Here is a 24,787-nt window from a genome sequence, read left to right on the forward strand (position 1 = left end):
TGATCCTAGCTGGACAAACAGTAGGAAGCCACTCTAGTTAGCTGTAAGGTTTTAGCTGGTTAAACTCCAGCAGCAACTGTGGGCACACTTGGCTCTAGCAACCTGGCCCTAAGGGCTTTGGACCTGGTAAGTAGGACATGTCCGTATGGATAGAGAGCACGTGCAGTCCCTATTGTACAAACCAAAATGCTACAGGTGGGTGTAGATTTCTCACCAGCTTGATTTAGAGACTCTTAAATATGGTGATGGCTTTCTATGTATTTGAGATATCTGGTTGTTCAAAATAAACAGTTTTCTTAACATCTAAAAAAAAAATCTCCTGAAAGTATCACTGGGCTATGGTTCCTAATGAACCTGGCGCTCTCTGGAACCTTAGCCAAGTGACTATTCTTGACGAGCGAATGTTGACCGTGACATTTCAGTAGGCTGTTCGACCACGCAAGCATCAAAACCAAACCTGATTCCATCCTTAACTGTCATCCACAAACTCTGGCTGCTTTTCCCCTCCCAATTTGGAGGACGCTGAATTCAACCATAGTCCCCTTATGACACCCAGGCTGAGATCAGTGAACTCGGGGCAGATTGGAGACCGAACTTGGCACCTCCTTGATCTGAATGGCCCAGTTACTCACTGCTTTGACTATATAAACCATCGGGGTAGCAATAGTCATGTTTTAAACCAACTGCTAGATCCCCTCACCCCCCCTCATGAGTCTCAGTTGGTAAAAACAATGCTCAATATATAACTGAGCCAAACAGTCCAGGAAAGTTGCAGGCTCAATCCCCAGCCCGTGCTGAGTGAGCTGATGGCGCCACAATCGGCTATAATTCCTGTTCCTTATTGATAGACTTACTGCAAAAACATAATCTGGATGTTGACGACGACAGGATCAGGCTCAGCTGTGATCCCACGATTGACTACCCTGCCAGCACTCACATTAAGTTCCCTCCAGGGCTCCGTAGGCACTGCCTGTTGTGGCACTGGGCAAACAGACCAGCAAGGTTCGGAGTTTGATCCCAGGGAGGTGCCGTGTTAACTGATCTATTAGTCTGAGTGAGGCCAGGCTCAAGAGAATGGAATGAGCCGAGGGTGCTGCTCCTGATCATTACCCACCGCCTCCTTCCAGAAAGACACGTGAGGATCTCAATGACGTACAGAATTGGGCTTAGCTGTAATGTCGTTCCCTCCCAACACCCGCCGCCAAATAGCCTGCGAATGCTCGCCATATAAGTTTCAAATCAAGAGTCCAGTGTGGGCTTTCTGAGAATCAAATGGCTTTCTCATGATCTTAAGGTTCCTTTAAATGACCACTCGGGTGAGACCTGGGTGTTCTTGTGCACCAGTCGCTGAAGGTAAGCATGCAGGTGCAGCAGGTGGTTAAGAAGGCAAATGGTATGTTGGCCTTCGTAGCGAGAGGGTTCGAGTACAGGAACAAGGATGTCTTGCTGCAGTTGTACAGGGCCTTGGTGAGGCCACACCTCGAGTATTGTGTGCAGTTTTGGTCGCCTTATCTGAGGAAGGATGTTCTTGCCATGGAAGGAGTGCAGTGAAGATTCACCAGGCTGATACCTGGGATGGCAGGAATGACGTATGAGGAGAGATTGCGTCGATTGGGCTTATACTCACTGGAGTTTAGAAGATTGAGAGGGGATCTCATCGAAACCTATAAAATTCTGTCAGGCTTGGACAGACTAGATGCAGGAAGGATGTTTCCGATGGCCGGGGAGTCCAGAACCAGGGGTCATAGTCTAAGGATAAGGGGTAAGCCATTTAGGACTGAGATGAGGAGGAATTTCTTCACCCAGAGAGTGGTGAACCTGTGGAATTCTCTGCCACAGAGGGCGGTGGAGGCCAGTTCATTAAATATATTCAAGAAGGAGTTGGATATATTTCTTAAGGCTAAAGGGATCAAGGGATATGGGGAGAAGGCAGGAACGGGTTACTGAATTTGGATGATCAGCCATGATCTCATTGAATGGCGGAGCAGGCTCGAGGGGCCGAATGGCCTACTCCTGCACCTATCTTCTATGTTTCTATGTTTGCCGGCTCCCACAGAACCATATCCCGGGAAGGATCCTCAACTTCAGGCAAGGCAAGGAAGCAAAAAATATCTAGGAATATTAGGAATGGGAGTAGGCCATTCAGCCCCTCAAGTCTACTCTGCCATTCAATTAGATCAGGGTTGATCGGCACCTCAGCTCCACTTGCCCGCCTTTGCTCCATATCCCTTGATGCCCTTACCCAACAAAAGTCTATCGATCTCAAGCTCCAATTGTCCCTCAGCATTCACAGCCTTTTGGGGGGAGAATTCCAGATTTTAATGTGTTCTTTAATAAGAACAGTGCTAATGAGAGTTCAATGCAGAGCTGAACTTACACTAACTGCAGAGGCTATTGACTATAATACCACCGAATATTACTGTAACACGAATCACAGGTGTGTAGAGGAAGGAATTACTTTGCAGCTGGGAAGCATCACTGGCTCAGCAGAAATCATCAAGAAAGCAGAATTTAAAAACAATTTTGAAAGATTAAAATATTCATTATAAATTTTATAACGCTGGAATTTGAAATCAAAACAGACTGTGAAAAATGTTTTACTCAACATTGAAATAGCTGAAGAAACTTACCGTATTTTTCATTGAATAATTCCTTCACTTGCTCTCTGAGTATTACCTTCTCTCCAAGTCGGTTTGCCTCTTCATCCTCTAAATAGTGAAAATTGACCAAAATATTAAAATAATAATCACACTGACTAGATTCATGTACAGGTGCGGCATTAAAAAAATGCTGTAAACATTGATCACTTGGCTGGTCGCAGGACAGTGGAAATAAACCCCTGACGGTATTTGAAACCATCAACCCCTGACTTTCCTCAGCAGTGACCCCTCGCGGTATTTACACACCAGTGACCCCTCGCGGTATTTACACACCAGTGACCCCTCGCGGTATTTACACACCAGTGTCCCCTCACTGTATTTACACACCGGTGACCCCTCGCAGTATTTACACACCAGTGACCCCTCGCGGTATTTACACACCAGTGATCCCTCACTGTATTTACACACCAGTGCCCCCTCGCTGTATTTACACACCAGTGCCCCCACACTGTATTTACACACCAGTGTCCCCTCGCAGTATTTACACACCAGTGACCCCTCGCGGTATTTACACACCAGTGACCCCTCGCAGTATTTACACACCAGTGACCCCTCGCGGTATTTACACACCAGTGTTCCCTCACGGTATTTACACACCAGTGTTCCCTCGCGGTATTTACACACCAGTGACCCCTTGCGGTATTTACACACCAGTGACCCCTTGCGGTATTTACACACCAGTGTCCCCTCGCTGTATTTACACACCAGTGTCCCCTCACTGTATTTACACACCAGTGACCCCTCGCAGTATTTACACACCAGTGACCCCTCGCTGTATTTACACACCAGTGTCCCCTCGCTGTATTTACACACCAGTGTTCCCTCGCGGTATTTACACACCAGTGTCCCCTCACGGTATTTACACACCAGTGACCCCTCGCGGTATTTACACACCAGTGACCCCTCGCGGTATTTACACACCAGTGTCCCCTCGCTGTATTTACACACCAGTGACCCCTCGCGGTATTTACACACCAGTGCCCCCTCACTGTATTTACACACCAGTGTCCCCTCACTGTATTTACACACCAGTGACCCCTCGCAGTATTTACACACCAGTGTCCCCTCGCTGTATTTACACACCAGTGACCCCTCGCGGTATTTACACACCAGTGACCCCTCACTGTATTTACACACCAGTGACCCCTCACTGTATTTACACACCAGTGACCACTCACTGTATTTACACACCAGTGATCCCTCGCGGTATTTACACACCAGTGATCCCTCGCGGTATTTACACACCAGTGACCCCTCGCTGTATTTACACACCAGTGTCCCCTCGCTGTATTTACACACCAGTGACCCCTAACTGTATTTACACACCAGTGTCCCCTCGCTGTATTTACACGCCAGTGACCCCTCGCTGTATTTACACACCAGTGACCCCTCGCGGTATTTACACACCAGTGTCCCCTCGCTGTATTTACACACCAGTGTCCCCTCACTGTATTTACACACCAGTGACCCCTCACTGTATTTACACACCAGTGTCCCCTCACTGTATTTACACACCAGTGACCCCTCGCTGTATTTACACACCAGTGTCCCCTCACTGTATTTACACACCAGTGTCCCCTCGCTGTATTTACACACCAGTGACCCCTCGCTGTATTTACACACCAGTGACCCCTCGCGGTATTTACACACCAGTGTCCCCTCGCGGTATTTACACACCAGTGACCCCTCGCGGTATTTACACACCAGTGTCCCCTCACTGTATTTACACACCAGTGTCCCCTCGCTGTATTTACACACCAGTGACCCCTCGCTGTATTTACACACCAGTGACCCCTCGCTGTATTTACACACCAGTGACCCCTCGCGGTATTTACACACCAGTGACCCCTCGCTGTATTTACACACCAGTGACCCCTCGCTGTATTTACACACCAGTGACCCCTCGCGGTATTTACACACCAGTGACCCCTCGCGGTATTTACACACCAGTGACCCCTCGCTGTATTTACACACCAATGACCCCTCGCGGTATTTACACACCAGTGACCCCTCGCTGTATTTACACACCAGTGTCCCCTCGCGGTATTTACACACCAGTGACCCCTCACTGTATTTACACACCAGTGACCCCTCACTGTATTTACACACCAGTGACCCCTCACTGTATTTACACACCAGTGACCCCTCACTGTATTTACACACCAGTGTCCCCTCGCAGTATTTACACACCAGTGTCCCCTCGCGGTATTTACACACCAGTGACCCCTCGCGGTATTTACACACCAGTGTCCCCTCGCGGTATTTACACACCAGTGACCCCTCGCGGTATTTACACATCAGTGACCCCTCACTGTATTTACACACCAGTGTCCCCTCACTGTATTTACACACCAGTGACCCCTTGCGGTATTTACACACCGGTGACCCCTCGTGGTATTTACACACCAGTGACCCCTCACTGTATTTACACACCAGTGTCCCCTCACTGTATTTACACACCAGTGACCCCTTGCGGTATTTACACACCGGTGACCCCTCGTGGTATTTACACACCAGTGTCCCCTCGCGGTATTTACACACCAGTGTCCCCTCATGGTATTTACACACCAGTGACCCCTCATGGTATTTACACACCAGTGTCCCCTCACTGTATTTACACACCAGTGTCCCCTCACTGTATTTACACACCAGTGACCCCTCGCGGTATTTACACACCAGTGACCCCTCGCGGTATTTACACGCCAGTGACCCCTCGCGGTATTTACACACCAGTGCCCCCTCATGGTATTTACACACCAGTGACCCCTAACTGTATTTACACACCAGTGTCCCCTTGCGGTATTTACACACCAGTGACCCCTCGTGGTATTTACACACCAGTGTCCCCTCACTGTATTTACACACCAGTGTCCCCTCACTGTATTTACACACCAGTGTCCCCTCACTGTATTTACACACCAGTGTACCCTCGCAGTATTTACACATTTATTTTAATGCAAGGATTCTTGCAAATAAGGTGGATGAACTGAAGTTGTTGTTGAACACATGGGAGTACGATATTGTTGCTATCACGGAGACATGGTTGAGGGAGGGTCAGGACTGGCAGCTCAATATTCCGAGGTATAGAATCTTCAGTCGAGACAGAGGGGGGTGTAAAAGGGGAGGGGGTGTTGCAATATTAATTAAGGAGTCAATTACTGCTGTAAGGAGGGATGATATATTAGCGGGTTCCTCTAATGAGGCCATATGGGTAGAACTTAAAAACAAAAAGGGGGCAAGCACTTTGCTGGGAGTGTACTATAGGCCCCCAAACAGTCAGGGGGAGATAGAGGAACAGATATGTAGGCAAATCTCAGAGAAGTGCGAAAATAATAGGGTAATAATAGTGGGGGATTTCAACTTCCCCAATATTAATTGGGATAGTCAGAGTGTGAAAGGCTTAGAGGGTGCAGAATTCTTAAAGTGCATCCAGGAGAGCTTTTTGAGCCAGCGTGTAGAAAGTCCTACAAGAGAGGGGGCGGTACTGGACCTAATTCTAGGGAATGTAGCCGGGCAAGTGGTGGAAGTGTCAGTAGGAGAGCATTTTGGCGACAGTGACCATAATTCAGTGAGATTTAAGGTGGTCATGGAAAAAGACAAAGACGGCCCGGAAATAAGGGTTCTAAATTGGGGGAAGGCCGATTTTAATATGACAAGGCAGGATCTGGCCAAAGTGGACTGGGAGCAGCTACTTATAGGAAAATCCACATCAAAACAGTGGGAGACTTTCAGAAGGGAAATAGAGAGAGTACAACGCCAACATGTTCCCGTAAAGGTCAAGGGTGGCACCAACAAGCAAAGGGAACCTTGGATGACAAGGGATATACAAAAATGCATTAGGAAAAAAAGGGGGGCTTTTGGCAGTTACAAAAGACTAAAGACGGAGGAAGCCCTAGAGGAGTATAAAAAGTGCAGGGGCATACTTAAAAAAGAAATTAGGAGAGCGAGGAGGGGCCATGAAATAACACTGGCGAGCAAAATAAAGGAAAATCCTAAGATGTTTTATAAGTATATTAAGGGCAAGAGGATAACCAGGGAAAGGGTAGGGCCCATTAGGGACCAAAGTGGCAATCTGTGTGTAGAGCCAGATGATGTAGGTGGGGTTTAAAATGAATTTTTTGCATCTGTGTTCACTATGGAGGAAGACTATGTAGACATAGAAATCGGGCAAGGGGACTGTGATATACTTGAACATATTAGCATCGAGAGGGAGGAGGTACTAGCGGTTTTAGCAGGCCAAAAAGTGGATAAATCCCCAGGCCCGGACGAGATGTATCCCAGGCTGCTGTGTGAGGCAAAGGAGGAGATTGCAGGGGCTCTGACACAAATTTTCAGAACCTCTCTGGCCACAGGGGATGTACCAGAGGACTGGAGAACAGCTAACGTAGTACCATTATTCAAGAAGGGTAGCAGGGATAAACCAGGGAATTACAGGCCAGTGAGCCTAACATCTGTGGTAGGGAAATTATTGGAAAAAATTCTGAGGGACAAAATTAGTCTCCACTTGGAGAGGCAAGGATTAATCGGGGATAGTCAGCATGGCTTTGTCAAGGGTAAATCATGTCTGACCAATCTGATTGAATTTTTCGAGGGGTGACTAGGTGTGTGGATGAGGGAAATGCTGTGGATGTGGTATACATGGACTTCAGTAAGGCTTTTGACAAAGTCCCGCATAGGAGACTGGTCAAGAAGGTAAGAGCCCATGGGATCCAGGGTGCTTTGGCACGTTGGATCCTAAACTGGCTGAGTGGCAGGAGGCAGAGGGTGATGGTTGAAGGTTGCTTTTGTGACTGGAAGCCTGTGTCCAGTGGGGTACCTCAGGGATCGGTGCTGGGTCCCTTGCTGTTTGTGATCTACATAAATGATTTGGATGAGAATGTAAAAGGTATGATCAGTAAGTTCGCAGATGACACGAAAATTGGTGGGGTGGTAAATTGCGAGGAGGAAAGCCTCAGGCTACAGGACGATATAAACGGGTTGGTCAGATGGGCGGAAAAGTGGCAAATGGAAGTTAACCCTGAAAAGTGCGAGGTGATGCATTTTGGACGGACAAATATTGCAAGGGAATACACAATGAGTGGTAGGGCCCTAGGAAGCACAGAGGGTCAGAGGGACCTTGGTGTACATGTACATAGATCCCTGAAGGCAGCGGATCAGGTAGATAAGGTGGTTAAAAAGGCATATGGGATACTTATATTCTATGCCTCGGCTAATGAAGGCAAGAGCAGGGAGGTTATGATGGAGCTGTACAAAACGCTGGTAAGGCCACAGCTGGAGTACTGTGTGCAGTTCTGGTCGCCTCACTATAGGAAGGATGTGATTGCTTTGGAGAGGGTGCAGAGAAGATTCACCAGGATGTTACCTGGGATGGAGCGCCTCAGCTATGAAGAAAGACTAAACAGGCTGGGGTTGTTTTCCTTGGAGCAAAGAAGGCTGAGGGGGGACCTGATTGAGGTGTACAAAATGATGAGGGGCATAGATAGGGTAGATAAAGAGGAACTTTTCCCCTTAGTAGGGGGGTCAATAACAAGGGGGCATAGATTCAAGGTAAGGGGCAGGAGGTTTAGAGGGGATTTGAGGAGGAACTTTTTCACCCAGAGGGTGGTTGGAGTCTGGAACTCACTGCCTGAAAGGGTGGTAGAGGCAGGAACCCTCACAACATTCAAGAAGCATTTGGATGAGCCCTTGAAATGCCATTGCATACAAGGCTATGGACCAAATGCTGGAAAATGGGATTAGATTGGACAGGGCTTGATGGACGGCGCAGACACGATGGGCCGAAGGGCCTCTTTCTGTGCTGTATAACTCTATGACTCTATGACACCAGTGACCCCTCGCGGTATTTACACACCAGTGTCCCCTCGCGGTATTTACACACCAGTGTCCCCTCGCTGTATTTACACACCAGTGACCCCTCGCGGTATTTACACCCCAGTGTCCCCTCGCTGTATTTACACACCAGTGTCCCCTCGCGGTATTTACACACCAGTGTCCCCTCGCGGTATTTACACGCCAGTGTCCCCTCGCGGTATTTACACACCAGTGACCCCTCGCTGTATTTACATACCAGTGTCCCCTCGCGGTATTTACACACCAGTGTCCCCTCGCGGTATTTACACACCAGTGTCCCCTCACTGTATTTACACACCAGTGTCCCCTCGCGGTATTTACACACCAGTGTCCCCTCGTGGTATTTACACGCCAGTGTCCCCTCGCGGTATTTACACACCAGTGACCCCTCGCTGTATTTACACACCAGTGTCCCCTCGCGGTATTTACACACCAGTGTCCCCTCGCGGTATTTACACGCCAGTGTCCCCTCGTGGTATTTACACGCCAGTGTCCCCTCGCGGTATTTACACACCAGTGTCCCCTCGCTGTATTTACACACCAGTGTCCCCTCGCGGTATTTACACACCAGTGTCCCCTCGCGGTATTTACACGCCAGTGTCCCCTCGCGGTATTTACACACCAGTGACCCCTTGTAATAAGGGAACAGCTATAATCATGGGGGATTTTAACTTTCATATTGACTGGACAAATCAAATTGGGCAGGGCAGCTTTGAGGAAGAGTTCATAGAGTGCATTAGGGACGGGTTCCTTGAGCAGTATGTTACTGAACCAACCAGGGGGCAGCCAATCTTAGATCTGGTCCTGTGTAATGAGACAGGATTAATAAAAAATGTCCTAGTAAAGGATCCCCTTGGAATGAGTGACCATAACATGGTTGAATTCCAAATTCAGTTGGAGGGTGAGAGAGTTGGATCTCAAACCAGCGTACTAAGCTTAAATAAAGGAGACTATGAAGGTATGAGAGCAGAGTTGACTAAAGTGGACTGGGAAAATAGATTAAAGTGTAAGACGGTACATGAGCAGTGGTGTATATTCAAGGAGATATTTCACAACTTTCAAGAAAAATATATTCCACTGAGGAAAAAGGGGCGTAAAAGAAAAGACAGCCATCCGTGGCTTAGTAAAGTAATAAAGGATAGTATCCGACTGAAAACAAGGGCATATAAAGTAGCCAAATCTAGTGGGAGGATAGAAGATTGGGAAGCATTTAAAAGCCAGCAAAGAATAACTAAAAGATTAATTAAGAAAGGGAAGATAGATTATGAAAGTAAACTAGCAAAAAATATAAAAACAAATAGCAAGAGTTTCTACAGTTACATAAAAAGAAAAAGGGTGGCTAAAGTGAATGTTGGTCCCTTAGAGGACGAGACTGGGAAATTAGTGGTGGGGAACATGGAGATGGCAAAAACGCTGAACAAATATTTTGTATCAGTCTTTACAGTAGAGGACACTAAAAATATCCCAACACTGGACAAACAGGGGGCTATAGGGGGGGAGGAGTTAAACACGATTAAAATCACTAAGGAGGTGGTACTCGGTAAGATAATGGGACTAAAAGTGGATAAATCCCCTGGACCTGATGGCTTACATCCTAGGGTCTTGAGAGAAGTAGCGGTAGGGATTGTGGGTGCATTAGTGGTAATTTTCCAAAACTCCCTGGATTCAGGAAAGGTCCCAGCAGATTGGAAAACCGCTAATGTAACACCCTTATTTAAAAAGGGAAGTAGACAAAAGCTGGAAACTATAGACCAGTTAGCCTAACATCTGTGGTTGATAAAATGTTGGAGTCCATCATTAAGGAAGCAGTAACAGGGCATTTGGATAATCATAATTTAATCGGACAGAGTCAACATGGTTTTATGAAGGGGAAGTCATGTTTGACAAATTTGCTCGAATTCTTTGAGGACGTAACGGGATTGGGGGTAATATACTGGCATGGGTGGAAGATTGGCTATCTAACAGAAAACAGAGAGTTGGGATAAATGGTTCATTCTCGGTTTGGCAATCAGTGACTAGTGGTGTTCCGCAGGGGTCAGTGCTGGGACCCCAACTCTTTACAATCTATATTAACGATTTGGAGGAAGGGACCAAGTGCAACGTATCCAAGTTTGCCAACGATACAAAGATGGGAGGGAAAGCAGTAAGTGAGGAGGACATAAAAAACCTGCAAAAGGACATTGACAGGCTAAGTGAGTGGGCAGAAATTTGGCAGATGGAATATAATGTTGGAAAGTGTGAGGTTATGCACTTTGGCAGAAAAAATCAAAGAGCAAGTTATTATCTAAATGGAAAGAAACTGCAAAGTGCTACAATACAAAGGGATCTGGGGGTCCTGGTGCATGAAACACAGAAGGTTAGTATGCAGGTACAGCAGGTGATCAGGAAGGCCAATGGAATCTTGGCTTTTATTGCAAGGGGGCTGGAGTATAAAAGCAGGGAAGTCTTGCTGCAGTTATACAGGGTACTGGTGAGGCCACACCTGGAATGTTGCGTACAGTTTTGGTTTCCATATTTAAGAAAAGATATAGGCCTAGAAATTCACTGGCCTTAGCGCCGCTTTTGAGGCGCTAGCGGGCCTAGCGCCGAAGTTATGGCCAGTTTAGAAATTGACAGGGGCCCTAAATCGGCGTTAGGCCGGTAGCGCTGCACCGGCACCGATGACGTCATCGGTGTGCGCAGCGTCCCGGTTGCCATGGTAACCCGCCCGAACTCGGAAATTGAGTTGCAGCCGCCTCGCCCGTGGCAGCCGCAAGCAACGTTCTGGCAGAGGTGCCTTACAGAACTTTGCGCCGGCGCATTAAAGGCCCCGCGGCGGCCGGCCGCTTTCCCGCCGGCCGCAGCTCCCTCCCCGGACTTCCCCCCCCCCCCCCCGGAACAGAAGCAAGCCCGGCACTTGTCCGAGGTGCCGGGCTCATTTTTAAAAAGATTATCGCGGGCCGCGGCCGGGTGCAGGCAGCTCCTCCTTAACGGAAGGAGGAGGCCTGCACTTCCCGAGCCTGCCGCACCGCAGCGGGCGCCGCAGCGCCGGAATAGCGCCGCAATGCGGCGCGTGGCGCCAGTTTTGAGGCGCTGAGACCCCTCAGTAGCGCCGGCAGCCGTTTGGGCGCGGCGCTACTGAATTTTTGGCGCGTGCAGGGGGACTTAGCGCTGGCACTAACTTCCGGCGCTAAAGCCCTCGCTGCGCCAAAACCGAATTTCTAGGCCATACTTGCTCTCGAGGCAGTTCAGAGAAGGTTCACTCGGTTGATTCCGGAGATGAGGGGGTTGACTTATGAGGAAAGGTTGAGTAGGTTGGGCCTCTACTCATTGGAATTCAGAAGAATGAGAGGCGATCTTATCGAAACATATAAGATTGTGAGGGGGCTTGATCGGGTGGATGCGGTGAGGATGTTTCCACTGATGGGTGAGACTAGGACTAGGGGACATAATCTTAGAATAAGGGGCTGCCCTTTCAAAACTGAGATGAGGAGAAACTTCTTCACTCAGAGGGTAGTAAATCTATGGAATTTACTACCTCAGAGAGCTGTGGAAGCTGCGACACTAAATAAATTTAAAACGGAGATAGACAGTTTCCTAGCTGATAAGGAAATTAGGGGTTACGGGGAGCGGGCAGGGAAGTGGACGTGGGTCTAGGTTCGGATCAGCCATGATCCTATTGAATGGCGGAGCAGGCCCGAGGGGCCGTATGGCCTACTCCTGCTCCTACTTCTTATGTTCTTATGTAACCCTGAATGGATGTGTATTTAACATATGATTCTTATTCACGCTGTCACACCTGAGTCAAATTCTGCCTCAAGCATGGAAATAACCCACGAAAATAGAAACATTGGTTCAATTCTCAAGGTATCACAATGTTGAATATGTTGTAATATTGAGTCATGTTCAACAGCAGATGCTGCTGCAAAGTGAACTACCAGCACCTTATTCAAAACACTGAACGGAATAATTAGGAACCCACCCCGGAGCTATGCTTTTTGTTTTGAAGTCCTCTCTGGCGAATTCTGCAGCACTCTTGGTTAATAAGCAGCAAGACTCCGTGGGGATCATTTAATGCTGCAGTCAACAACTCTCGACATAGGTGATCCACGTGGACCTGGGCCTCATCAGCAGAATGTTTCTTTGAGATCGTCGTGTGTCTTGCACCATATTCTGAGCAACAGGACAGTAGCTGACCCACTCCCAGGTAGCTAATTAGTGGCTTCAGCTACATTAACCGCTCAGAGCAACCCACACCCTGATTTATCCCCACCTCTCTTTGGGGAAAGCACCAGACCTCCACTCTGCTTCCTCCTGAGTGTGCGGCCAAGATCTGGAACTTTCTGCTCCAAGCCACTGTGCTGCCCCCCCCAAGTCCGTCCGTTTCCATGAAGCGCTGTCCTCGTTGGTTCTGCGATGTAAGTTATTAATGGATAAGACCTGGTTTAAAAACACGTACTATGGGCACACGGGAGGAAGGACTTCATACTGAAAGCACTCTGCCTACAGAACTGGCTTCTCTGACACTATCAAACTCTAAGCCAACACGAGTACCATAAATGATCGGAGTAAAAGGGAAGGAAAGTGGATTTTATTCCAATTGCATCCATTTCAGAGCCCTGCAGGTTTACAGGAATACAACACAGAGTATCTGTGGGGAAAGTTTGTTTCATAGTGAAAAATTGAACTACTTATTCGCCTTTGTGACATATATATTTCCGTGTCTGTAAGTGACCCTGTATACCCTTCCCCAGCAGTCGTTCAAGGTACAGTAAGGGGAATCGAGTGCTTACCCTGTAATGCAGCATATGCTTTTTCCAGTGATGTTATTCGTCTGGGTGCTTGGATGTGGAGAGAGCAGAAGAGAAAGTGCGAGAATCAATTTCAGTTACAAGTACAGAATCCTGTTATTAGAAAAAAATAAAACTCCCATTATTTAACTCCTGACTAAATACTACCCATTTATTCAAACTCCAGGTCATTATAAATTGAGAGCCAGTCTCACTCACTTGAATACTACACACCCCAATGATATTTAATCATCTTCAAAGTGGAGCTGATTAGATGGCCCATCGGTCAATCCAATTTAATGACACCTGATAAACCTAAATTGGATTTTGAAGTTCATCTTCCCTGAGGTGGTAAACCTTGCTGTCATGCGATGCTCCATGTATGGATTCAGCTCACACAATTAAGATGAGCAATTTGGAGTGATTCAAGATCATGACCTTCCAAGGAAGTCATATAAACTGAATCTTATCCTACTCAAATTGCACCTCTTTCTGGCTGATGCAGAAACAGCTTTGACCTTTGATGTCTGTGGCCTCAGACTATAGGGTCATTGCGTCTGAGAGGAGACAGTGGGGTGGGTTGAGATAAAACCGGGTTCAAGATACTTTTTGGAAATAGCACAGGGACCAAACAAATCCTGCTCCAGAGAATATTTCCGCACCAGGGTGAAGTGTGGTTACTTGCAACAGGCTGGCCTAGAAATTGGGTTTTGGCTTAGCCAGGGCTTTAGCGCCGGAAGTTAGTGCCGGCGCTAAGTCCCCCTGCGCGCGCCAAAAATTCAGCAGGGCCGCGCCCAAACGGCTGCCGGCGCTACTGAAGGGTCTTTGCGGCGGTAAATCGGCGCTAACTGCCGTTTCGCGCCGCAATTCCGGTGCTGCGGCACCCGATGCGGTGTGGCAGGCTCGGGAAGTGCAGGCCTCCTCCTTCCGTTAAGGAGGAGCTGCCTGCACCCGGCCGCGGCCCGCGCAAATCTGTCTAAAAATGAGCCCGGCACCTCGGACAAGTGCCGGGCTTGCATCTGTTCCGGGGGGTGGGGGGGAGAAGTCCGGGGAGGGAGCTGCGGGCAGGCGGCCGGCGGGAAAGCGGCCGGCCGCCGCGGGGCCTTTAATGCGCCGGCGCAAACTCATGCAAGACTCTGTTGCCAGAGTCTTAGTTGCGGCTGCCACGGGCGAGGCGGCCGCAACTGAATTTCGGCGCTAGGGCCCGTCGGCATGGCAACCGGGACGCTGCGCACACCGATGACGTCATCGGTGCCGGCGCAGCGCTACCGGTGCAACGCCGATTTAGGGCCCCAGGGAATTTTTAAACTGGCCATAACTCTGGCGCTAGTCCCTCTAGCGCCTCAAAAGCGGCGCTAAGGCAACTGAATTTCTAGGCCGCTGGCTTCACAGATGTGGACTCACTATCAGGTACTGAAAATTTTCATGACCCGGGGAACACTTGTAAGCTTTTGGGATTTGCTTACATCAGAGGCGCACACAATTGGGTTCCATTATAATAGACACCTGCCCGACAGCTACTTAATTTTATCAACACACTGAGCAACAAATACTGACTGACTGAATACCTGTTGGTTAAATCTAGCAAAAGAGTCGACGTATGTAAACAGCTATACAATATTGGTAGGTGGGATGTAGGACTTTGTGCGGGCAACGACGCAGACTGAGGTGTTTTGGAGGGTGGAGGCAGGGAGGGTAGCTAGGAGAGCATTAGGAAAAGTAATTGACGCCAGTTTCATCAATGGTGGGGGTTGGGAAGAGGTGAGAGCGGAGGAACACAATACCGTGTGACATGAATCTTGTCATTCATGTGGAAATGACTTATGAAATAATACTGGCGGCCTGCTGGTGGTGCTGTCCAGGGAGAGTATAAATACTCGGGTATGGGCCCAGCTTGCTCAGGACATTCTTTTACAGGAACTAGTGAAGGACACAACTAGATCTCCATGTTGTAAAACAGTTGATTAAAGCTTTGTTTAACGCTTAGACCAAGTGCCTAGTAGTTTTCTTACATCCCCGTGGAAGTGGAAGAAAGCTATTATTATGGTAATAAAGCAGATGTAGGAGAGAAAACTGAGTTTAGGGTTGAGGCGCAAGGCAAGCTTTGACACTTCCCGACTGCCTGAGGTGGCAGCTGGGGAGGTTAATTGAGTCAAGGGTAGAAGCATGTGGGTGCTCACCGGAGCCAAGAAGAAAGAATGGCTTTGGTCTTGCTAACATTGAGCAGGAGGAAATTCTGGCTCATCCAAGTCTTGATGCTGGACAGTTGAGGAGCGTAGCATTTGAATTAATTGAGAAGGCAGAGAAATAAAGCTGGGTGTCGCCAGTTGACTTCATGCTTTCTGATGATATTATCAACAATAAATGGGGCAGGAGGGGGATGAAGGACAGATCCCTGTGGCCCCTGGTGATGGTGCAGGCAGAGGAGAAACAGCTGGAAGCAATTTAACATCTGCGCTATAACATGGGAGCAGGAGAAGGTGGTAGCCTGGAGCTGATCGGAGGAGAGGAGATGCTGGAGGACGATGGAACAATCAACAGTATCGATGGCAATGGGCAAGCTTATGAGGACGAGAAGTAATGCAAAAAATCACAGTCACGGAGGATGGAATTTATGACTTTTACAAATCCTGTGGGGGGGATCATGAGAAAGGTGAGGTGGGAGTATAGTTGTGGGGTTATGATGTGTTCCAGGACTTTGGAGAGAAAAGGGAGATTACAGATAGGGCGGTAGTGGAAAATAACAGATGGGGAACAGTGGGTTTCTTGAAGGGGAGGTGATAATAGTAGTCTTGACACAGATGGGGATAGTGCTGGAAAGTAAATGCAGTTTAATGATGTTTGTAAAAATGGGGCAGAGGAAGTGAAGTTGGGTGGTCAGAAGCTGGTATTAAAGTAAGCTACAATGTGGCCCAGAGAAATTCGGAAAAATATGCTGCACGATATTGCCTTGGACAGGAGCCTCAATATGGACTTTGTGGAATCACAGAGCACAGAAGGAGGCCATTCGGCCCATCGTGCCTGCTCTTTGAAAGAGCTCTCCAATTAATTCCACTCCCCTACTCATCCCCAAAGCCCTGCAAATGTTTCCTTTTCAAGCATTTATCTAATTCCCTTTTTAAAGTTACCATTGAATCTGCTTCCACCGCCCTTTCAGGCAGTGCATTCCAGATCATAACAACTCGTCGTGTAAAAAAAAATTCTCATCTCCCCTCTAGTTCTTTTGCCAATTATCTTAAATCTGTGTCCCCTGGTTACCGACCATCCTGCCACTGGAAACAGTTTCTCTTTCCAACAATTTTCCACAAGAATCTCATAGCCCAGCTCTTCCAGCGAGTCCACTTTAACTGCCCACTGCACATATATTTAGAGTCATCAAACTGCTAGTTGCTTTGCCTGCTTAGTTTTACTAAGGATTAAGTTCTGTCAGATTTACTTTTGGACGAATGTTGCTTTCTGCTGCACATTGGGCTCGAACTCCGATGGCGCCCGGAGTCGGGCCGGCAGGGGGCGGGACGCACACCACGGGCGCCTGTTACACGTGATATTAGTGCTGCCTGATCATTTTAATGACGCTACCCACGCTGCTTATTGGTTGCCACCTGTAGGGGGCTGGATATCGGGCATCTATTTTATTCATTCATGGGATGTGGGCGTCGCTGGCAAGGCCAGCATTTATTGCCCACCCCTAATTGCCCTTGAGAAGGTGGTGGTGAGCCGCCTTCTTGAACCGTTGCAGTCCGTGTGGTGAAGGTACTCCCACAATGCTGTTAGGGAGGGAGTTCCAGGATTTTGACCCAGCGACGATGAAGGATCGGCGATATATTTTAAAAGTCAGGGTGGTGTGTGACTCATTTTTTTGGGTGCAGGCTCATTCACAGTTACACACATGCACAAAACTTTACACTGAAAAAGTCAGCCCCAGGCTGTGCAGGACCGGTAGAGAGCAGTGCAGAGCAGCGCAGCTTATAGGGAACGTTGGTGGTGTTCCCATGCGTCTGCTGCCCTTGTACTTCCAGGTGGTAGAGGGAGGTGCTGCTGAAGAAACCTTGGCGAGTTGCTGCAGTGCATCTTGTAGGCGGTGCACACTGCACCCACGGTGCACTGGTGGTGGAGGGAGTGAATGTTTAAGGTGGTGGATGGGGTGCCAATCAAGCGGGCTGCTTTGTCCTGGATGGTGTCGAGCTTCTTAAGTGTTGTTGGAGCTGCACTCATCCAGGCAAGTGGAGAGTATTCCATCACACTCCTGGCTTGTGCATTGTAGATGGTGGAAAGGCTTTGGGGAGTCAGGAGGTGAGTCACTCGCCGCAGAATACCCAGCCTCTGACTTGCTCTTGTAGCCACAGTATTTATGTGGCTGGTCCAGTTAAGTTTCTGGTCAATGTGACCCTTCCAGGATATTGATGGTGGGAGATTCGACAATTGAATGTCAAGGGGAAGTGGTTAGACTCTCTCTTGCTAGAGATAGTCATTGCCTGGCACTTGTGTGGCGCGAATGTTACTTGCCACTTCTCAGCCCAAGCCTGAATGTTGTCTAGGTCTTGATGCACGCGGGCATGGACTGCTTCATTATCTGAGGAGTTGCGAATGGCACTGAGCACTGTGCAATCATCAGCGAACATCCCCACTTCTAACCTTATGATGGAGGGAAGGTCATTGATGAAGCAGCTGAAGATGGTTGGGCCTCGGACACTACCCTGAGGAACTCCTGCAGCGATGTCCTGGGGCTGTGAAGATTGGCACCCAACCACCACAACCATCTTTCTTTGTGTTAGGTATGACTCTAGCTAGTGGAGAGTTTTCCCCCTGATTCCCATTGACTTTAATTTTACTAGGGCTCCTTGATGCCACACTCGGTCAAATGCTGCCTTGATGTCAAGGGCAGTCACTCTCACCTCACCTCTGGAATTCAGCTCTTTTATCCATGTTTGGACCAAGGCTGGAATGAGGTCTGGAGCCAAGTGGTCCTGGCGGAACACAAACTGAGCATCGGTGAGCAGGTTATTGGTGAGCAACTGCCCCTTGATAGCACTGTCAATGACACCTTACGTCACTTTGCTGATGATTGAGAGTAGACTGATGGGGCAGTAATTGGCCGGATTGGATTTGTCCTGCTTTTTGTGGGCAGGACATACCTGGGCCATTTTCCACTTTGTCGGGTAGATGCCAGTGTTGTAGCTGTACTGGAACAGCTTGGCTAGAGGCACGACTAGTTCTGGAGCACAAGTCTTCATCGTTACAACTGGGATGTTTTCGAGGCCCATAACTTTTGCTGTATCCAGTGCGCTCAGTTGTTTCTTGCTATCACGTGGAGTGAATTGTAGTGGCTGAAGACTGGCTTCTGTGATGGTGGGGACCTCAGGAGGAGGCCGAGATGGATCATCCACTCGGCACTTCTGGCTGAAAATGGTTGCAAACGCTGCAGCATTGTCTTTTGCACTCACGTGCTGGGCTCCACCATCACTGAGGGTGGGAATGTTCATGGATGCTCCTCCTCCCATTAGTTGTTTAATTGTCCACCACCACTCATGACTGGATGTGGCAGAACTGCAGCGCTTTGACCCGATCCGTTGGTTATGGGCTCGCTTCCACTGTTTGGCATGCGTGTGGTCCTGTGTTGTAGCTTCCACATTTATCATTTTTGGTACCTGGCGCTGCTCCTGGCATGCGCTTCTGCACTCATTGAACCAGGGCTGTGCCGGGGCATGAGGTTACAGATTGTGGTGGAATACAATTCTGCTGCCCATGGATAACCAGTTTTGAGCTGCTATATCTGTTCTGAATCTATCCCATTTAGCACGGTGGTAGTGCCACACAACACGATGGAGGGTGTCCTCAGTGTGAAGACGGGACTTCGTCTCCACGATGACTATGCGGTGGTCACTGCTACCAACGCTGTCATGGACAGATGCATCTGTGACATGTAGATTGGTAAGGACGAGGTCAAGTAGGTTTTTCCCTCGTGTTGGTTCTCTCACCACCTGCCGCAGGCCCAGACTGGCAGTTCTGTCCTTCAAGACTCGGAAAGCTTAGCCACTCTTGGTGATGGACATTGAAGCCCCCCAGCCAGAGTACATTCTGTGCCCTTGCTACCCTCAGTGTTTCTTCCAAGTGGTGTTCAACATGGAGTACCGAGTCATCAGCTGAGGGGGGGGTGGTAGGTGGTAATCAGCAAGAGGTTTCCTTGCCCTTGTTTGACCTGATGCCATGAGACTTCATGGGACCCAGAGTCAATGTTGAGGACTCCCAGCGCCACTCCCTCCTGCCTATATACCACTGTGCCGCCACCTCTGGTGGGTCTGCCCTGCCGGTGGGACATACCCAGGGATGGCGATGGAGGATTCTGGGATGTTTGGCTGAAAGGTATGATTCTGTGAGTATGACTATGTCAGGCTGTTGCTTAACTAGTCTGTGGGACAGCTCTCCCAATTTTGGCACAAGTGCCCAGGTGTTAGTGAGGATGACTTTGCACGGTCGACTGGGCTGGGTGTGCCTTTGTCGTGTCCGAAGCCAGTGCCGAGGTCGATGCCGGGTAGTCCCTCTGGTTTTTTTATTATTGTTTTCCGTAGCAGTTTGTTACAACTGAGTGACTTGCTAGGTCATTTCAGAGGGCAGTTAAGAGTCAACCACATTGTTTTGGGTCTGGAGTCATATAGGCCAGACCGGGTAAGGAAGGTAGATTTCCTTCCCTAAAAGGCATTAGTGAACCAGATGGGTTTTTCCTGACAATCATGGTTACCATTACTGATACTAGCTTTTTATTCTAGATTTTATTTAATTAACTGAATTTAAATTCCCCAGCGGTTGTGGTGGGATTTGAACTTATGTCTCCAGATGATTTGTCCAGGCCTGTGGATTACTAGCCCAGTAACATAACCAGCATGCGACTGTACCCCAATTAAAGGCAGCCAGCACCTCTTAAAGGGGAGGTGCATTCTGGCTGCAGACAGCAGTGAAACACTTCTGAATGAATAGCTGAAGAAAGCAGTGAGGGGGCACCAAAATTCTCTGATGCTGCCTTGGAGATCCTGGTGTAGGCAGTGGATAGGAGGAGGGACACCCTCTTCCCCCCCAGTCCCCCCACCCCCCTCCCCACAGGGGTCAGGAAGCCCTCCATGCATCAACTCAGGACAGAGTGGGAAGAAGTTGCAGGACTTGGATCATTGCACCCAGGACATAGCTGCAATGTCACAAGAAATTTAATGATCTAACTAGAGTTAAGGTGAGAATACTTCTCTCATACTCGCTGCTCACAGCTGCACCACGTACAACCTCATTAATAGCAACACTGACAGGGCTCACGACTCCCCTCCCCAACTTCCCTTCACTCTCCTACAGTCACTGCACCACACCTCCTTCTCTTCATACTCACACAGTCACCACGATTACAACCCTCACTTACCCATATCTCACACACTGACTATCAGCTATTCTACCTTGACAACTACAACCTCTAAACAGCTCACAAGACTCTCACTAACACACACCCTTCTGTGGTGTATGTAACCTGTTCCACCTTAAGAGAACTTAAGCCTGTTCCACCTTAAGAGATGTACTACTTTCTCTGGCTGCTGTATACGTAATACCGGTGGTGACCACCGGTATATAAGCACTGTGTAGTAATATTGTATTTAGTATAGTCCTGACCTCCAACCAGTAAAGACCTGTTGAACTTTAATCTTGTAGTCTGTGTTAGTAATTACAACTAGAACACACAGACTTAACAGTGGCGACGAGTCCGATTCTTACCCTGCGGCAGTTTATATCCACGGCGGCTTCGTCCACAGAACGGACGTCGAAGAGAGGCTTCCACCCTCATCACCCTGCTGGAAGACACGTCGCGCGGCAGACATCGAGAAACCAGAGTGCAGAAGACATCCTGAACTCGAAGCCTCCATCAGCGGCTGTCAGCTATCTTCTTTCTACCTCGGTGGTGGGTAAGCCGGGCAGCGACGCGACCAGAAAGTCGGCCGCGTTGGCTGTACAGACGGGGAGGGAAGACGGAGGAATAAGGGCGGTGCGATCGATCGCGACCGGAGATAAGGGCCGGGCCGCATTCGGGCCAAAAGGCGCAGCGCGGGGACATCGATCGCGGCTGGTGATAAGGGCCGGGCCGCATTCGGGCTAAAAAGGCGCAGCGTCTGGGGGCAACTGAAGGCGCGAGAGCCGCAGTGAAGCGGAGACAGCGTCGGGGGACGGGTGAAGACCGCCAAGCGCGGGAAAACCGCCATTTTGTAGGCGGAGGACGAAGACAAGAGCGGGAAGCCGCCATCTTGGATAAAAATTAAAATAAATTAAATTGCAACGATGCCTAAACATGGGAACATTAATACCTTTGATAGTGACATCGAAGATTGGGCCATGTATGTAGAACGCATACAAAATTATTGTAAAGCAAATAAAATCCCAGATGAAGAGAAAGCACTAACATTATTAAACTTAATGGGTGCGAAGACATACGGGCAATTGAAACACCTTTTATCACCAGATGAACCGGCGGATAAGACGTTCGAGGAGATTGTTACTGTCCTGAAAAATCATCTAAACCCCACACCGCTGATGCTAGCGGAACGATTTAAATTTTACAGCAGAAGGCAGCTGAAGGATGAAAGCAATGCTGAATATTTAATGGAATTGCGTAAGCTAGCAAAGTACTGTCAGTTTGGAACGAGACTGACAGAGGCGCTACGAGATAAATTTGTGTGTGGTTTATTAAAAGAAGATACACAAAAGCGACTGCTCGAGGAGAATGAGCTGACGCTTGAGAAAGCGGTCACTATGGCAGCAGCACACGAAGCCGCAGCGAGAGGCACGGCAGTACTGCAGCTACGGTCACCGGAACTCAGTACAAATAAATTGGGTTTGAGTACTGTAAAATGTTATCGTTGTGGAAAGACAACGCACGATCAGAACCAGTGTTGGTTTAAAAACCAAGAATGCAGAACGTGTGGCAGGCTTGGCCACATAGCTAAAGTATGCCGGTCAGGAAAGAAGACCAGCAACAAAAAGTCACCGCAAGGAAAATACATAAAGGTACACAAGGTGACAAAGAACAGTTCGACCGAACAGAAGTCAGATTCAGACGCTAGCAGTAATGAACTGGGTAGCTTAAGAGTACACAACGTTGGTAAGGATGCAGATCTCCAGACAATTTGGGTCACCCTTCAGATAGCAGGAGTCCAAGTAAAGATGGAATTGGACACTGGATCGGCATTGACGGTCATGAATAAGAAAGATTACAAAAGGTTATTCCAACATATTCCCCTACGGGATACGGAGATTATATTGAAAACATACACGGGGCAAAGAGTGTACCCCGTCGGAAAGATAGAGGTAAAAGTGGTCCACAAGGGCGAAGAAAGCCAAGTAATGGACTTATATGTGCTACCTGAAGGAGGTCCACCACTACTGGGACGGGAGTGGATTAGGAAAATGAATATGGACTGGCACTCCTTGAAGGCACTAACGGTAGATTCCGGGGAAACAGATGTCAAACCTAAACGATTGTCCAAAATATTGGATGATGCTAAAGAGGTGTTCCAGCAGGGACTGGGAACACTGAGAGGAATTACGGCAAACATCAAGATTGATGAACATGCACACCCAAAATTTTTTAAAGCCAGACTGGTACCCTATGCAATACGACCTACTGTAGAAGCGGAACTGGAAGCGCTAGAACGTTCAGGTGTACTGTCTAAGGTAGATTGGAGTGAGTAGGCTACGCCCATTGTTCCCGTTATGAAACGTCCTTCGAGCAACAAGCCAGGAGAACCAGGGAAGGTTCGCATCTGTGGAGATTTCAAAATCACCGTTAATCCGGTGCTTCACATGGTGCAGTATCCGCTTCCGCGGATTGAGGATATTTTTGCTTCGTTGTCTGGCGGGAAACACTTCACCAAGATAGACCTGGCGCAGGCGTACTTGCAGATGGAGGTTGAAGAAGAGTCACGCCAGTACCTCACGATCAACACGCATAGAGGTTTGTACCGGTACAATAGGCTGGTTTTTGGAGTGGCATCGGCTCCAGCAATTTGGCAGAGGGCCATGGAGCAGGTATTACAGGGAATTCCAGGCACACAATGTTACCTGGACGATATTCTGATTACAGGAGATGGTGATGAAGAACACCTCGCAAACTTGGAACTGGTGCTCAACAGACTGAAAGACACAGACTTAACACCTTCTTTCTTGCAGAAGGTGGCGTGGAACTCAAGACAGCAGGCTGGCACCGGGGGCAGGCCTGCACTCCCTCACCCGCCTCAAAGAAAGTGTGCTTGCCAGCATGAGCAGGGGTAGAGTTGAGGCTGTGGCTATGCTGGAGGAGACAACAACAGCAACTTGTATTTATATAGCGCCTTTAATGTAGTAACATGTCCCAAGGTGCTTCACAGGAGTGTTATCAAATAAAATTTGACACAAGCCATATAAGGGGATATTAGGATTGGTGACCAAAAGCTTGGTCAAAGAGGTAGGTTTTAAGGAGCGCCTTAAAAGACGAAAGAGAGGTGGCGAGGAGGAGAGGTTTAGGGAGAGAATTCCAGGACTTATGGACTTGGCAGCTGAAGGCACGGCCGCCAATGGTGGAGCAATTAAAATCAGGGATGCTCAAGAGGCCAGATTTGGAGGAGCGCAGATATCTTGGACGGTTGTAGTGCTGGAGGACATTACAGAGATAGAGAGGGGTGAGGCCATGGAGGGATTTGAAAACAAGGATTAGAATTTTAAAATTGAGATGTTGCTTAACTGACAGCCAAGGTAGGCAGTAATGCCAACCCTACCATCTCATAAATCATGACACAAACTCTTAAAAATCATGAGATTTGGTAAGAAATCATGGCCTAGAAATTCAGTATAGCCACGTTTGGGGCGCTACAGCATGGCGTTCGCTAACTTTTGTGCCTGGCGCAACTTAGCGCCACCTTCGCCGATATTCAGTTGCATCGCCCCAAGAGGTTGCTGCTGCACTAAAGCAAGCGATGCACGACTATCATTAGGCGCTAAGCCGGCGATCCGGGGCGCAAACACCGAAGGCGGGCGCAGCGCAGATGCGGCGAGTTGCTCATTGAGGGCAGACAGTCAGGCGCCGGTCAGCACTTAAAGGGGGAAGGTGGAATTGCTTGGCTGCCACGCCCTGCACACTGCAGCGCTAAGGCAGGGCCTGAACACTGCTTCTGGAACAGCTCCACGCCCAGGAGAATGGAGAAGGCCAGGGAGAGAGCGCAGCGCTTCGGCGAGGGTGACCTGAGGCTGCTGGTTGGCGCAGTGGACCGCAGGCACCATATCCTCTTCCCTGAGGGTGGCAGGAGGCCGCTGCCCGCCGAATATCGGAAAGCATGGAGGGATGTGGCAAACAAGGTCACGTCCAACAGCGTGGTTGGCAGGACACCAACCCAGTGCCGGAAAAAATTCAACGACCTCACTCGGGTTGTCAGGGTGAGTACCCTTTCCAGTATCCTCCTCATCCCTGCATGTGCACCTCACTTTATGGCCAAACGGGTCTGAAAGCCC

General features: G+C 48.8%; 1 protein-coding gene across 6 annotated transcripts in view; it reads right to left on the reverse strand.

Annotated features, from left to right (window-relative positions):
- gtf2ird1 (GTF2I repeat domain containing 1) overlaps positions 1-24,787 on the reverse strand; it is a 249,451-nt gene that overhangs the window by 17,065 nt on the left and 207,599 nt on the right. For 5 of the 6 annotated variants that reach the window (XM_085964304.1, XM_085964306.1, XM_085964307.1 and 2 more), the window contains 2 exons: positions 13,283-13,330; positions 2,631-2,708 (listed from right to left, as the gene is read on the reverse strand). In XM_085964304.1, the coding sequence (XP_085820430.1) occupies positions 2,631-2,708; positions 13,283-13,330 (126 nt within the window). Of the gene's footprint in view, positions 1-2,630; positions 2,709-13,282; positions 13,331-24,787 lie in introns of those variants that run through there. The other variant, XR_015073206.1, reaches the window with a different exon arrangement.

The sequence above is a fragment of the Somniosus microcephalus genome, chromosome 22, assembly GCF_052327205.1.
Source record: "Somniosus microcephalus isolate GS21.2 chromosome 22, FLI_Smic_1.0, whole genome shotgun sequence".
Lineage (NCBI taxonomy): Eukaryota > Metazoa > Chordata > Chondrichthyes > Squaliformes > Somniosidae > Somniosus > Somniosus microcephalus.